Genomic DNA, 16,546 nt, shown 5'->3' on the forward strand with positions numbered 1-16,546 from the left:
TTTACCACTATATACTTTTAATTTACTATGATACAATATAACTTTTAAGTTCAAGTTATTACATTAGTTCTAGCAACCCATATCTTTCTCGAAAAATTACCTCCATTATGACGTACTGTAGTTAAGTAATGAAACATAATAAATATTAAATTTGAAGTACCTAAGTATATAGCGAATTAATTATATAAACCATACTTATATATAAATACAATCGAAATATTAGAAAGTAATAATATTTTATCAATTTGATACGAATATAATATCTCATTGTGCAAATAGTCGAAAGAATCAAAATATTGACTGTACAATCTGAAATGTAATATAAATGGATATAATCACAGATAAATCTTTTTTATGTAAGAAAATGATAAAACATAACATATATAGAATAAAAAAAATGCTTTTGTGCTGTTATTAAAATGATATAGACACATGTGGTAAGAAGTAATGTGTTTTTGTTTGTTAATTCCTTATATCCAAATAAATTATTGTGCTTAACAGATTGAAGTGCCATCAAATAAATACCAATATTAGTTAGGAAATTCGTGTGAAAAGTTTTGTAAATAACAAAGATGAATAATTCCTTTGAACTTAACACTTAAGCCAATTAGATTTCGTTGAAATTGTATTTATAGACACAGTACCGAAAAATAACGAAAACCAGAAATTTTAAAATCATTTAAAATTATTGAAATAGACGAATACAATACCTGTACTGTAGTACTTTGATCTGAAAATGGACTGCTAAAGAACGTTGTAATGATATTCATTAGGCAACCTGTCACATAATTTTCCAGAGCTGTGTCAGCGTGTTCACGATCGTGTGTGGCTGTTGCTATAATTCCCATGTCTACAATGAAAGACTTTTCGAACAACGACCACATATGATTTGACGTGTAAATTTCTTTCATTTCGACTTCCGTGTCGATGTAACAATGATTCAGAAAATTAATATATGCTTCTTTTACCTGTAAATAAACGTTAAGACAATTACCTGTAATTTTTCAAATAAAATTTCTCCAGAAATAATTATGAATAAACTTACTTCAGGTATGCAATCTGAATGCGACACCATAACAACGATATCGTCTAGTGGTAAAAGACTGTGACATTTAATTTCCGTATTAACATTCTTCCCCATTGTACAGCAAGCTAATAATTTAACCAATTCTACGTGGTATCTAAAATATATACATATATATTAATATAAAGTATAAGACACAATTTACTATGTTATTATATTTCTTAAATGAATTACTTGAGTGGACTACTTTCGTCCATCCGATGTCGTTCCGATCGCATCATTTCCACAAAATGATTGAAAGAAGCTCTATCGTTATAAAAAACTAAAACGTCCTCGCCTGCTTGAACCAACTACGACGAAAAGCGCAATTAATTCGTATATTAAAAAAAAATCTAAGTTTAAAAGTTTGATTTACTCGTCAATACGAGTACCACTTACTTCTTGCATTACCATTTCCTGACATTTCCTAATAAATTGATTCTCAGCTTTTACTATCGTTTGAAGAAATTTCAAATATTGCACATGTTTCCCATGAGTTTCTATGCAATGCACAAAATGCTGTATCACCTTGGCATTTACTTCATTGCACAAAGTCGAATTGTCTTGAAAAATGCTACATACTGTTTGAGCTTCGCGTATACCAGGATTTAAAAACAAATCCAATTGCTTATGTAAGAGAACTTGATTCTGTTGATTTCCTAAGCAAAAGTTCTGTAGAAAATCGTGCGCCAGTCGCATCAACTCGTTCATTCTAACGTCTTCCTTCGCATCAAACGGAACTTGCAACAAGTCTAAAACGACTGTATGTACTCCGACGTTGCGTAAAAGTCTTTGCTCGTGTTTTCGTGGTTTTATTTGACCACCTATCGTTTGAATGCATAACTTGTTCATTCGAATTAGGATCTGTTGTATCTTTTTATATTCCTCCGCTTGGTCTGCATGCAATGGCGGACCAATGTCTAAATCTATCGCAGACCCTACAATTATAAATAATTTCTACCTTAGAAAGAATATTATATTTTATTCCTATATTCCTATATATATTTCTATATTCTTTTTCCAATATCTTTTTCTATATTTCTACATTCCTATACTCTTATACGCCATATCCTATATTATTTCTTTTCTTTATTAATGACTCCATATGTAAGATTATCAGGAATACCTTTTTTATCCGATGTAGACAATTGAGGCGGAGCTTTTCGAGGAGTAGTTCCATCATCTTCTTCCTCTTTACTCTTCTTCTTTTTATTACCATGTTCCTCCGATGCTTTAGATTTGTAAACCCAAAGTTCCGATTTCTCAACCGACTGTCGTAAAACATCTAAGTCGGATTTTATTTGTTTATAAGATTCAACGTCGCTATCGGAAACCAAAAGTTGCACCTATTCGCAATAATTTAATAAATCTTTCTTGTTTCTTTTTCCCCCCTGTTAGTGATTCTATCGTAATTTCACGCATAACGTACTTGTTTAAATGCTTGTAAAACTTCTTGTCTTTGGCTAAAGTGTCTGAAAAGCAAATGTAACGCTCCGGAAACTAACGGTGGATAATCGTGCATAGCCAAATGTAACAAAACACGTAGAAATGTTCGGCCACCTTGACCATCTAGATCCAACGCCACACATTCCTCGCTAAATAGAATAATTCATGAAATATACTAATATGTAGTGAAAGAACTGAAAAACATAAATGATAAATTACCTGCTACCAAATATACCCTCTGCTTGTGTGCCTATTAATTCTAAATCGATAGTCTTCTGACCAAGACTCAAGTCACCGGAAGCTCTTTCAGTTTCATCAAACTCTTGCTTGAAGATGCTCAGCAAACAAGAAATCCTGTAGTCCAATCGAACATCGAGTATGAATTGTAAAATTTCTATTATTTTCAGCTTCGTGTCCATTACTAGAGGATATTCCTTTTTCAAAAGTGGTTTTGGTCTAGGAGATGAACTGCCTGCCAATACTTGGCCAGCTGGACCCAGTGTTAAGCTCGTCATTACTGCGCCCATGTCTCCAATACATCTTAATACTCCACCTTCCGCTAATAAATGTTACAAGCAATTTTAGACCCGTTCTTAATTCATTAAATGTATAATTTTTTAATTACTTCTACATAAATTTGCAAAGAAATTATTTCAAGCGAGATATTAGAGATTAAATATAGCAAATAGTTACGTTATCAGAATCATAATTATCATTAATGAAAATATTTATGTTTACGAATATAAAACGACAAAAATGGAAAACATCAAAGGAAATTGCTGGGCAAAAGAAACAGACGTGCAACAAAGGTTATAGAGCAACATTCATGAACGAAAAATTGTATTAAAAGAATTAAATCGTAACTATTTCAAGTCGTCATTAAATTACAGTTATATATTACCTATGTCCTTAGAATCCACAGAATCAGCTTTAGGAGTTTTCAACATTGGTTAGTTAATTATATATGACATATATTTGAGCGTGTTCAGTATATGTATATGTTTAATATATTATTTTTTTAGTTTATGTCAAAGGATATGGATATTGGAGGATTGAAATAAATAAAAATATGAATTATTTATTTTGTACTAGACATTTACATAGTGTCGATGGAAGAGATACAGTGGTTGGTTCTATGGTGTACAGAAAGGACACAATTATTGGCAGGTAATAATACTGTACAAGGAACGTTATGTTCAAGCATTGTTAATTGTGAGTCGGGTAAATAAAAAATAATTTTTTAAACACTTACAATCAATGTCACCAGTTGGAATTTTTCCATCGGCTACATCGTTTTCTGAGATACAGTCCAAAATACTGAGTAACGTTTTCGTTAATCTCAAAAGATCGCTGAAGCTGTAGAAACCGAAATAAATTAAATCGCGTGCCAATTTGACGACCTAAAACATTATTAAAGTAACATTAAACGATAATGATTATTTTGCGAATAAAATATGTTCAATATATTCTTTCAAATGTCTTACTTCGAACGTAAGTTTATTCTGTTCTTGATCCGCAAAAGACCACATCTTTGCCACAACATTACACAAATAATCTTCCACAAACATTATAGTTGCGCTAAACTTGGCGCGCACGCCTTCCTTATTTTGATCCCGCATCCTGTTTGCATCGTAACTAAAAGCAGACAATACATTTCATAAATGTTTCAAAATATTATACATTCGCATATTACGTATGCACATAATTCTGCATTCTATTCACGTACTCGTTAATGCTCATTTTTGAAGGAATTTCAGACCAAAGTCGGGCGTATTTAACTGGTGTCACTTGCTCTTGCGGATCTCTGTCAACGTGAAGATGTAACATAAGTCGACAAAATGAGGCGCGTAATTCATATGGCACCGTTTCGTCCTCCATACACCTGAATATTTCATTGAAACATTTTTTATATCTGATCATAAATTAAATAATAATCACAAGATATTTTATCTGTACTTACTTGAGTATAAGACCGATGTCCAAATGTGGTGATAAGTTATTTAACGCTAAATACTGTCTATTTAGACACATATTGCTGAAGAGATTTAATTGATGTCTATAATAGTCTAATATGGCTGCGTCTTGAACGTTGCCTATCTTTGCTGCTCTTGATAACTTGTTTAAAGACATTGTCTTCTACATAGATTGTTAAACGTTTTAAATACTTTGAATAGACTTTATATCTATATAAAAATAAATATACAACTTATATAACGATACTAACCATCCCATTATTCCATACAAGAAAAACTTCATACTCTTCCATCACAGTTATTCGTGGTTCATCATTCTCCTGTTTCTCGTCTAACTCTTCGACTTCAACCTGAGTTTTCGTCATCCTGGAGAAATTTATTATATGAAATCGATATAGATGAAATCACGATTGTTTATGAATGAAGTCTAGCTTACTTAGTTTCTAACAATATATCTTTATTCTTTTCGCTTAGTACGCTTTTACAAATTAATTCTTGTGTTACGGCAATCGCTTTTCTATTAGAAATACATAAATCTGATAAATAATCTAGGAATCTGGACTCCCAATTGTGCATATTTTTTCTCACAAGTCCCACGAAAGTTTCAATTTCCGCTGCCGTGATATGCTTTTCTAATAATTTCCTATTATTGTGTAACAATGCGGTGATAGTATCTTCCGCCAAAATATCGTACCCAATTTGTTTTTGCATGAAAGCAAAGTGTTTTGCGATATATTCCTGCGTTATGAGGTACATTAATTAGTGTATCTCAAATAGGCATGCATAATTAAACGTGAGATCACATCTAAATATACTATACCTGGTTTTTCCGATAATCTTGTTGAGATAATCTAAGTATTCGGTAGCATAAACGAAACATATATTTATACGGCGCGTGTCGTGGATCATTCAATTCTTCTATTCTAAGAAATGGTCCCTCACCTTCCGCAGACTCTAAGAATGGAGCCTACAAATAAAACTTTAGAAGAGTTACGCGTCCAAAAATTATAATATTCATACTATTCTCCTTCATTAAAATGTCCTATCTACCATCTCGGAAGCAAAGAAAATTGAAGTTTTATCGTTTCCTTTCGCGTCATCTTCAACTCAATTAAAAATATTTAGTCATTATTTCGTAACAAAGCGTGTAATATAACTTTTATCTAACTGAAAAAGTAAAAAACGCGGAAAATTTCAAATACTTAAATATATCTTAAGAAAAAACATTAGATAGGAAATTTTAAATAACAAAGGAAGTATATTTAACAATATTTAACAATTTTACCTGAAGTATCTTAAATAATTGACCAAGTATGTATTGTTCTCGCAATAACTTTTGCCGGTCCCTAACAGCATTGGTAACGATTAAATCTAAAGCTTCGGATTTATTCTGCTCGTTCTCTAAGCCAGCTATAAAATATACTATATCCTGCAATAAACTTGTCACGGCTCTTCTTCCATTGTGTGAGATCGTACCCATTTCCAGTGTACCACTAATTGACGCTAACACTTTGCATGCGTCATTCGCAAAATCGAGATCTCGCACCTCGACTGGCGACACTGACCTCAGTGCAAACGCCTCTTTATCTTCTTTATTGATTGCACAACCCACCTTGCGATATCATTACAATTTAGACAAGCGATTTTTTTTAAAACAATGAGAAATAGGACAGATTGCATTATATGTATACACTGTTGACCAAAATTTTAGAATCAATACGTGTCTCACGTAATTCAAGAATTAAAAAAAGAAAAATCAGCTGAAAATTTCATTAATTTAGAAAATTCTTTAGTCAAAAATATAAAATTTAAGAAGTACAGAAAATTATCATTAATATCTGTAACATTAACTTCCCATTAATAATATAATTAGCATAATATATGATAACTCAGAACGTAATTTTAAACTTTTAACTGGCAGTGTATACATTGCAATCAGTTTCATTTAAAAGTACCTTTGACATAACAGGTTTTTCGTCATCCTTATCGATTGGTACACTGGTCGAGTGAACCCAGGTGTTCGTACATATATGATGTAACCTGACAAACGATGATTGTGGGACCAAACTGTCGCCTCTCGTTAACGTAGTCGGATCCAATTCGAATAAGGAACTTATTTCGTTACTGTGTGGTACTGATACTAATCTATATACTGGCCCAGGTGGATCTATAAACCACACGATCTATATCACGATTATATTTAGAACTGTATGAACCACGTATGTTATAAACGTTTATTGTATAACTGTGCAGGGCTTCTCTACTATTACAACATGCAGGAAAATGTAATAGCTTTATGTATACATTCCCTGAAGACTGTCGTCGATTCTATTTTACACATAAATATCTATCTTACCACGCTTGCCTTTTGTGGTCTCACGTGGTTCATCGGTGTCAATTTCTGCGGCCAAATATTGTCCCGTCGCCAAATGTTTGAATCGGAACAGGGAGTTCCAATGACCTGCTCCTCCTCTGCAAGGATCGTGCTGAACGACCTGTAGAAAAAGATTATTGAAATGCTTGAAAACCTGTCAATATTATATACATATACTCTCTAATAATAAATAATCTTCCATAATGACTATATTTCTATACCTTGCGAATCATCGGTAGCAGAAATAGTATTATTATTAAGTAAACTAGCAATAAGGTATCAAAGAATCTAACCCTGACATGTTGTAGCATAGATCAAATCGTCAAAGTATTACGTTCGTCAATGTATTCATCAATGCATTGATTACGAGGCAAGATCAGTTACTATTCAAACTTACTATTTACTAATTAGTTTCTTGCTTATTAATTCCTACGCCGATAATTCCTTGTATGTTTATTTTGATTTCTTAATAAATAATTTATTAATTCTGTATTTATTCCAAGATCTAACACTCGCTACACCAATTGAAGGTCTTCCAATACTAACAATATGTATGTACTAAGCACCAAGGATTTATATGCTAAGTTCCCTGAACACATAATATATTAATCAGATGATAATTTTCTTACCTCAACCTCCCACAAAGCTTTACTACTCGTAGCTGCAGTGGCACTAGTCCTACCAGTAGTCCTGAGAAATACATGTTGCTTCTTCTTGTACTCGTCCATTGTAAGAAATTTCTCTTGTTCCGCGTGAAACAGACGAACGACATCACCACCCTTTAAAATCTCCTCTTGGTTTTCCCTATGCTCCATAAATAACGTTACTTTCCAGGACGTAGCCGCATTCACTACATTCACTTCCTTACAACCGGGATTGTCGCTCAACTCGTAATTAGCGGCCACATGCAGACCTTGTCTTCCGGCATTCACCGGTTCCAAAATCACTTTGTCACCGACGACTACGCTGTCACCATCGCTACGTAGTTTGTAGAAAGGCATTATGTAGAGCCAGGAGCCCTCGTTTCCGTTCGCGTCCAGGTACACCCTCATCGCGTTCTTCTCGAGTAGCGCCGGAAGTCTCTTGTTCACCGTCAGAAATTTATTAGATTTCAGATGCAATAGCTAGAAGAGAAACGTACTTCGATCTATAAGGGATACTGCTGTATTTCAAGGAATAATATTTATGTAATACAGAATTATTATTTGCAGAACTTTCAACGTTATTATTTGGAATTCCAGAGGCATCGTAAATTGAATATTGCTTTCTATAGAAATCTGTACAATTTGGAAATTGGGTATTGGAGATATTTTATAAATGGAAATTTGAAACATTTCAGAAGCCTATTTCAAAATAGCACTGAACGATTATATATTTATTATTGTTACTTAGGATTCAGGAAAATATTATTTAAAATTACATAGTAATGGTAAAGTAGAATTTTCTAGCTATAGAAATTTTATGGATATCAAAATGATAGTTGAGTGCAATTATTTACTATACTATTACACAGAATCTGGAATATTATTATTTAAACGATTACATAAATATTTTAAACTAGAATATTATTTTCCATGACTATAGTAACATACAATTTGTAGATAATCATACCAGAGTACTCTACTATTACCTAGCAATATAGAAATTAATTGAAATAGAAGCTGTCGAAAGGCAAGAGCAAAATTCTATTATCGTTCGATCCACAGGAGAAAAAAGAATGAAAATGAAGTACGGAGCGCTAAAATAAGAAGCAGGACGTCAATCACACTGGCTGGTATATTAACTTTCAAGTCTATCATAATTCCCACACATGGAAGGAATAAAGCAGCTCGATAGATCGACAAAGACCCGATGTTATACGTTATTGCATCACGTTAAGTAGACGTCTAACGACGTTCATAGACACTCGCTCGCACGCCAGGAGACGATATATTTCGCCTCCACGTATAATACATTTAGCGACCATCACTTCGCCTATATAACGTTGTTCCCCCTAGTTGTTGACGCTAAAAGCACCACGAATGGGATTAATAATTCGATCATACACTTAAAACAACACACAATCGCGAGTTGAAAGCCAAGACGAAATTCAGTGTTTAGATAATGCACTGCATCTTGACGATGCTTTCCGCGATAGTTTCATGCGACACAGATATCACGAAAGGAAGCTAATTCTGTTAATTGGCGACTGGTTATCGTTTTGTGTTGCCTTTTTTTTCTTTTTTGCGATAAGTCGGCAACATGCAGAAGGAAAATGGCGAAATAATCATTAGCTTATGATATTTGATAATAAGAAATAAAAAGAAGTAAGTAAGGTAGTGAGCATTTATGCTAACACTTTCGAGTATTTTTCGTTTAATAATGAAAGCGATAATACGATAGTATGGAGTATGATCCACTTAAATTTGAAAAAGAAATGTATAAAGAGATGCGAAATTTTACATTAACGTTTTATAAAGGGGAATTTTTCTTAAAATATACTAATAGGATACATCAACAATAAAATATAATAATAGGAAGCAGGTATAGTACATTTAAATTCGATTAAACACGGAGAATAAAAATTTCAAGAAATGAGTTGGAATTAAATTAAATGTCTTTTTTCAACACTGAACGCAATAACATAATAACACGGAGCATAATAAGGGAAATAGGTCAAGCACGAAGAATGAAAATGTAGAGAGAAAGCTCGAGATTTTGCATTTATTTCTTTTAGACTTATTTTTCTTTTAATAAAAAATCATTGTGTATTTAAATGCTATAATATAATAATAAGAGTATAATAATAAGAGTATAATGCAGGCAAATTCGAAGAAAATGAATTAAGCGTGAAAAATATAAAACGTAAAGGAAAAGGATTGAAATTTTACATTAACTGTTACGCGATACATTCTTCTTCTTCTCGCGATGAACTCTGTAAAATAATATCACGGACGGTAAATCGTTTAAATTATGAAAAAGGTAGGTTGACCATAATGTATTATGTAGGATATATAGCTCCATTTATAATGAGATCCTGTGTCCCCATAAATCTTCGCGTTGGAAGAATATAACAGCCCACAACACAGTCTTTGTAAAAGCTACCTTGGAGCGTGTTATCCAGTTAATTCTGAGAGGGTTAAAGGGAAAGAAACAGGGTATTATCGGGTCGTTTCATTCAAAAGGTATTATTTAATATTTTCATTAGTATAGAAATGGTAAGCGAAGCGTCTGTATAAAAGAGAGTTCTGCCCTTGAGTTCTAAAGCAAAAGCTGACCTTTTGAAGCGTGTAGCGCAAGGTAAATTGATTTAGTTTGTATAACGGGGACAATGTAAAAATATAGAGAAATATTAGAGAAACAAAACATGGTAGCTTTGATTCTTTCTCACCTGCACGACATTACCGTAAGAGACCACGCTGCCAAGCAGTTTCTTGTTTTCAGTCTCGTTTTGTTTCTTTTCTATCTCGGCGGCATGCTAGAAATTGATCCACGTTAATCAGAATTAAATATGCTTTATTTAATAATATAAAATATAATTAATTCATTAATTCAAACTTCAATTGTTAGATGAAACAGCGTAAAAGTTTCATGAGACTTTCAAACTCACGTGCAATCTTTTCAAAAGCACGGCGTCGGTGCCGCTAGCGCTTTGCTTTGCTGCCTTCCAAAATTGTTTTTGGGCAGAGTAACGGTTCATAGGGCATATTTTGAACAGGCAATCTAAAAATTACGCAGAAGACCAGCGACACGTTAATCGGATGACAGACATATCAGTGTAAATTTTGGTTAAAGGAATGGAGAGCTCGTTTAAGAAACGATCGATTAAGTTACTGACTGATCTTTTATTTCTACGATAATCGTAGATAATAATTTTTGCTAATTTACCTCGAAACTTCTTGGGTGGATTCGATAAATCTCCAGCCTCGGGACATACCACGCATCTATCGTCCACCAACCTAGAAAAGAATTAAAGTGATAGAATCTGTGTAAATATTAAATGTTCTTTGCATTTATTTAAAAACTCCGCATAGTCAAAACGAATGTTAAAAAACCAACTTGGTATTAAATTCAACCGATTAAAGGCTAAAAGTAATGAAATAGCGCGTTAAATATAACTATTGAATCTGATTTGATTTTATTGAAGTGTAAGAAAATATAGGTACAAGAGAGTAATATACATTCCTCAGAAACTGGCAACAGAAATCCGTGACATATAAAAAATTACAGGATCTAGGTGAAATGACGAAAAAACTATTAAAGAAATTTTTACAATTTCCTTTTACAGTCGCAATTTAACACGACAAAATTCGATCATTTAATTTGATTAAAAGAAATTGCGAATCGAACGTTGCATGGACAATACGTTACTCGTTAATAAGTTAAAGCTCTCATTTCTTTTTATACATCTTACAGTCTCTCCATATTTCAGTTTATATTAAACTACTTTCTTCTTATTTCGTGTCTATTTGATTATTTGATTAGATTATTTATCTATTATGAAGCTTAGAATTCATTTCTAAATAAATATTATAAAAACAGTACCCTATCTGATACTCTTTAAGTTAAACTCAATTTAAACTTCACTTAAACTCGACACAAAGTGGCGAGAGCTCTAGAACAACTAAACCACGAGATTGTCTTTTGATGGCAACGCCTCAGGGTTAACAACATAATATAGGAGACAGTTGTGAAATAAGTGTGGTCCAGCTAGAACGAAAGCAACGTGCAGATCGATATTGGGGCAGGCCCAGTCTTGCCCGGGAGCTTTAAAGCTACACAGCGTCGACGAACTTTCATGTGTCGAAATATCGGCGTATCGTTGCCATCGTACGATGCTGTCGTGCGTTGAAACAAGTGCACTTGCAGCGCAGCAATATTTTCTGCCCGGCGGGGTGAGACGTTTAAAGTCTAACAAATTACACTGTTGTTCCTTCCCTGAAAAGATCAGAAAACTTTTCCAACAGTGAATGGAGATATGCGATAGCTGTGCAGACAAAAATAGCTATAAATCACTCTGCACAAAGAAACACAATACATGATGACAAAAATGGAATGTACGAAAGTGGTAGAAGTTTCATATAAAATGGAGTGTCATCAAATAATTGCAAATCAATAAGTTTTTATTTTTGGAGTTGAAATTTGGTGCAATTTAAAGTAAAATAATATCATGAATATAATATTTCTCCTTTAAATGATGCGGTGTTGGGATTAATATGGAAAAAGAGAAAATAATTTTATACCGTTTTAATTGCACATCGCAGAACGTAGCTAACAAGAATGTTTTTTTTTAGAACCTTTTTTAAAATTGTCCCAGATAAATATTTTTGCAGGAAAAATTGTTAGAACAAGGGGATATTTATTTTACGTTTTAGTTTTCCTTCTTCGGTAACTTTTGAATAATACGTGCCATTCGCTAGACAAACACACTTCTCCATAGTCTGCAAGTAAACTAGGTCATTCATATGCAAGTCTAACTTTTTATTGTTTTGAACTTTCAAAAGATTTGGAAAGATTCCAGCACACTTATGAACAACGACTCATTGTAAAAGCGGCCTGTAAGTCGGATGTTTAAAATATTTCCGAATAAAAGGAAAAAGTTGAAGGAAAGAAATCTAACAGATTTTTCTTGCAATTACATCAACGACCTGATTTACGTACAAAAAATTGATGAATTACCGTAGTGAATTCAATTGAAATTAATGTCCGAATTTAAAAAATCCTAATGAAAAAACCGACTTGGCAAAGATCTTAAAGAATATTATCCTTTCGATAAATTCAATTTTTTATTTCTAACTAAAAATACATTTTTCACGTTAATAGCAAAGACCGTATACCTATTTGAGCATAGTCTGTCACGGAAAATACAGATAGGCAAGAATAGATTCGACCAGAGAATGGAAACGGAATCGAGCATTATTTTACCATGACAAAAGCGCGTTTACAAGCTGAACAGAAATGAAGGTACATATTGATCGCGGAATCTTGCATCAACGAAGCAGTGAAACGTTGGATTCCACGATGAACGGTTACTGTAAAACATCAAGGGGAAAAATAACGCTTCCTGTCCAAATAACGATTAATTACAAAGGCCGCTTTTATGGTTGACAGAAGAAAGTTGTTACTAGGAGGGTTGATTACATCCCTTGAGTGTCAGCCCAGCTATCCGTAACTAACCACATCGTTTGTTGTTCGTCACTAATAGAATTCATAGTTTGCTAACGAGATTGCATTTAGGCTTCTTTCATCCGCAAACGTAAGCTCTTTTAACTACCTCGAAGGCTAATGCGTTCCCTATAGAACGTAGCCGCAAAGGCTGACAAGGTTCGTATAAGGTAAAACCGTTCGTTTCGCGTGAAATATATTCTTATTTTGATGTATTAATCATTGAATGCTTTTAGATTTTATAATACTATAATATAGCTTCTCCCTTATTTTGTTTCATTACGAAGATATTAGAAAAATTATTTTAAATAATAATGATATTTGTTTTACGTACATTGCTTTATTTCTGTGTCTTTTTATAGAACCGCACAAATTTCAATTAGAATTTTAAATCTGTGTTATATTATTGATAATGTCACTTCACTATATTCGATAAAAAGAATGTAAATGTGTTTCCCGTTTGTAAGCGGTAATATAATCTTAACATATTCTGTATTATTTTATTAGATTGTAAATCAATTTTTATTGCGCTATTAATTACTATGATTACAGAAAGTAAGAATTTTGCTCGTTTATCTTAGAATGATGTATGTAAATTTCAATTAGTCACGGATGAAAAATAATAAAATTCCCAGTCAGAAACGATTTGCTATTGTGCAACATGCATCTTATAAAATAAATCACCATCTGACGATAAATATTCCCGATATCATAAATCAAAGAGATCTAAAATAACGGGAAACTACTGGTAGCATCCACCGGATTGTGACAAATATTCAAAGTGTGGAAAACGTGAAACTCGCCACTAGCTACAAATCAATTGTTTGCGCGATGTAGCATCCAAGGCAAACAACAAAGTGAAAATTCGAAATTATATTTCACTTTCGTTAAAAACGAAAAAAAAGTGACACTCGATATGCTGCATTGCTATAAATCATAGGAGATCGACATGTTATGTCGAGTGCCTCTTTATGTATATCAAGGCATGCATAAACAATGATCCGATATTCCACTTACACCGCTAAAATCACTCACACGATAAATCGGGCTTGCACGTGGATTTTGATCGACAAACAGTGAGTAACAACGTGTGCCAGCACCTGGCGTCTAACCACGAATATTCGAACGCGATACATCTGTAATCGAAACCACATCTCGACTCTGTCGCTCACGTTTCCTATTAATGATCCGTGGATCCTCCATAAACTGAATGAAGTCAGGTCAAGTCAGAATATTCGTCGAAATATCTTCTATCCTATTCAATGTGCAAATAATTTGCCTAATAAAATAGGCGAATAAACGTCGGATTCGTGGTACGTTTGTTATCGGAACCATATTTCTGTCCTACGTTTCGAGTAATAATTCACAGATCAATCTATAAATCGAATTGACTCAACTTCACTTAAAACGTTTATCGAAAGACCCGAATCTTCGCCAACGCGTAAAGAAAAAATATTTGGCCAAAACACAATGTAAATCAATACCAGGTTTGTTATATGTTTGCAATTGAAACTATATTTTAGTTCTACCATCCACGTTCACTAACAATAATTCACAAGCTGGGTATTTTTCTAAGGTTGGCTACCGGAAGCCATTCAAAGCCGAAAGACAAGAATTGAATAAATAACAATAACAATTCGTACATCAATTCGATATGTTTGCAATTGAAACTATATTTCAGTTCTACTCGATTCAACCGAAGACGTTCGTCGGCATATCTTCACCACTGTATGAAGAAAAGAGATCCATCAAAAAGACGAAAGCAAACCGATTTTATTCGACAATGTCTCTATACATTCAACAATCTCGATTCAATTTACAATCCCATCGAAATGCCATTACCAACGAATGAAGTTACACTTTCATGAGCATAGGAGAAAAATGAGAAAAAAATCTCACCAGGAACAAAGCAAATTAATATTCGACTGGCGATGCACGTCGCTCTTTCAGCAATGAATGCAATACGATCGATCGAAGAGGCGTTCTAAAGGGAGACGTGCGAGCCAAAGCTATCGGGTCAGCGAACAAGAAAGACAACGTATACACACGATGCAAATTTTCGCAGGGGTTGCCTATAATACACATAACTGAGGAAACGGTTCGGCCACGAAAGCCGATATCGTGTCACCTACAATGTCGTGTCCAGCGTACATCCATAACCGTGATTGAGTTAGCCACGTTACCGCATATAGCCCATGGTTGCTACTGTTAGACCATTAGAAGCAGAACTGAAGGCGGTTTTAACTCAAGAACGTATACATGCATCGCGCATTATCTCATTTAAAAAGCCTTCACACGCTTAGAAACCTAACTTCGTCACACACGCACGATTCATCGGTAGTCGTCTTTTATGTCGATCGAGTAATATCGAAGAGATGGCAAATCGAAACCCGAGAAACCGAGATGTTGCCACGTAATAATGGATTTCTAGGATACCTGCAGGAATGTACGGTATGTGCTTTCGACTGCGTACCGTGCACTTCCCGCTGATCAATAAATCACCACGTCCCACGCCCTCGATAATTTTATTAATAACTTCGTCGACGACCGTTCAAAATTGCTAACCGTACGAGCGTTTCTCTCGCGGTAGAAGAGAAAGGTACGTGTACGAACTGCGAAATCGATTAACTCTGTAAAACAAAAAGCAGAGAAAATTGATGAAATTAAACATCAGTCAAATATTTTGGCACTGAAATTTCAAAGATTTCAAAAAACGGTCTTAACCTCTCTGATGTGTAAACGGCTCGTATAGTGATTTAAGGGTTGAATAACGTCAGAGTAAAGCTTCTATCGATGAGAGAGGCGATTAAGAGTTGGATATCGCTGGCAATCTAATCTCGCGCTTAATTAAGCATTGACGCAAAACGATTGTGTACTCGACGTATGAAACACTTAAAAGATCTTGAGAAAGAAAAAATAACAATAAATCGACGATCGTGACGATCATTCGAACACCGATATTGCTTTAAGGCGATAAGCATCGCGAAACTTCTCTAAACCTTGCACGATCATTTGTTAACTAATATTAATGAACCCTAGAACAGACGAAGAATATAGATTTTTATTGTACAAAGAGTATCTATTACTTAAAAAGTTATAAATTAAATCATTAATATTATTAATGCAGTGTTTGTTACAAAGTGATTCCGACTTTATATGATATAGAAACTTATTTATAAAATTGTTATTGTCGTAACCTTGGAAGGCTAGTGATTTTTCCTATGAGTTAAAGCTATTACTTGATCAGGATCTATTAGCAATATTTGCTTCTTACTGATTTGTAAATAATGCAAACAATCTTTTATCCGAACGTAAAATCTCATTTTCTATTTCGAATAAAAATATTTGCATATTCATAATTATTTATCCTTTCAATATATTGATCCTTTACTGTTATGTCACTGTGATTCCAAGGGGTAAAGTAAAATCGAGGAGAGTGAAACAGATAACTGAATTATGCAAGAGAACTTCAAAACAAAGTATATTCTTTTCCCTAAATGAAAATGTAGAACGAATGATTGAGAAGAAACAAAAATTTATGCACAA

At 33.7% G+C, this 16,546-nt stretch overlaps 1 protein-coding gene across 16 annotated transcripts in view; it reads right to left on the minus strand.

Moving 5' to 3' along the window:
- Positions 1 to 16,546, minus strand: part of LOC132907653 (inositol 1,4,5-trisphosphate receptor) — a 47,808-nt gene that overhangs the window by 11,171 nt on the left and 20,091 nt on the right. For 5 of the 16 annotated variants that reach the window (XM_060960940.1, XM_060960937.1, XM_060960934.1 and 2 more), the window contains exons 3-24: positions 10,724 to 10,794; positions 10,446 to 10,558; positions 10,227 to 10,313; positions 7,486 to 7,980; positions 6,839 to 6,977; positions 6,438 to 6,649; positions 5,768 to 6,094; positions 5,303 to 5,449; positions 4,919 to 5,220; positions 4,734 to 4,848; positions 4,470 to 4,645; positions 4,236 to 4,391; positions 3,994 to 4,144; positions 3,762 to 3,909; positions 3,411 to 3,437; positions 2,729 to 3,068; positions 2,493 to 2,658; positions 2,190 to 2,409; positions 1,463 to 2,001; positions 1,259 to 1,374; positions 1,046 to 1,181; positions 711 to 968 (exon numbers count right to left, since the gene is read on the minus strand). In XM_060960940.1, the coding sequence (XP_060816923.1) occupies positions 711 to 968; positions 1,046 to 1,181; positions 1,259 to 1,374; positions 1,463 to 2,001; positions 2,190 to 2,409; positions 2,493 to 2,658; positions 2,729 to 3,068; positions 3,411 to 3,437; positions 3,762 to 3,909; positions 3,994 to 4,144; positions 4,236 to 4,391; positions 4,470 to 4,645; positions 4,734 to 4,848; positions 4,919 to 5,220; positions 5,303 to 5,449; positions 5,768 to 6,094; positions 6,438 to 6,649; positions 6,839 to 6,977; positions 7,486 to 7,980; positions 10,227 to 10,313; positions 10,446 to 10,558; positions 10,724 to 10,794 (4,441 nt within the window). Of the gene's footprint in view, positions 1 to 100; positions 116 to 710; positions 969 to 1,045; positions 1,182 to 1,258; positions 1,375 to 1,462; positions 2,002 to 2,189; positions 2,410 to 2,492; positions 2,659 to 2,728; positions 3,069 to 3,410; positions 3,438 to 3,761; positions 3,910 to 3,993; positions 4,145 to 4,235; positions 4,392 to 4,469; positions 4,646 to 4,733; positions 4,849 to 4,918; positions 5,221 to 5,302; positions 5,450 to 5,767; positions 6,095 to 6,437; positions 6,650 to 6,838; positions 6,978 to 7,485; positions 7,981 to 10,226; positions 10,314 to 10,445; positions 10,559 to 10,723; positions 10,795 to 16,546 lie in introns of all 16 variants that reach the window. The other 11 variants (XM_060960938.1, XM_060960931.1, XM_060960935.1 and 8 more) reach the window with 5 other exon arrangements.

The sequence above is a fragment of the Bombus pascuorum genome, chromosome 6 (assembly GCF_905332965.1).
Source record: "Bombus pascuorum chromosome 6, iyBomPasc1.1, whole genome shotgun sequence".
Lineage (NCBI taxonomy): Eukaryota > Metazoa > Arthropoda > Insecta > Hymenoptera > Apidae > Bombus > Bombus pascuorum.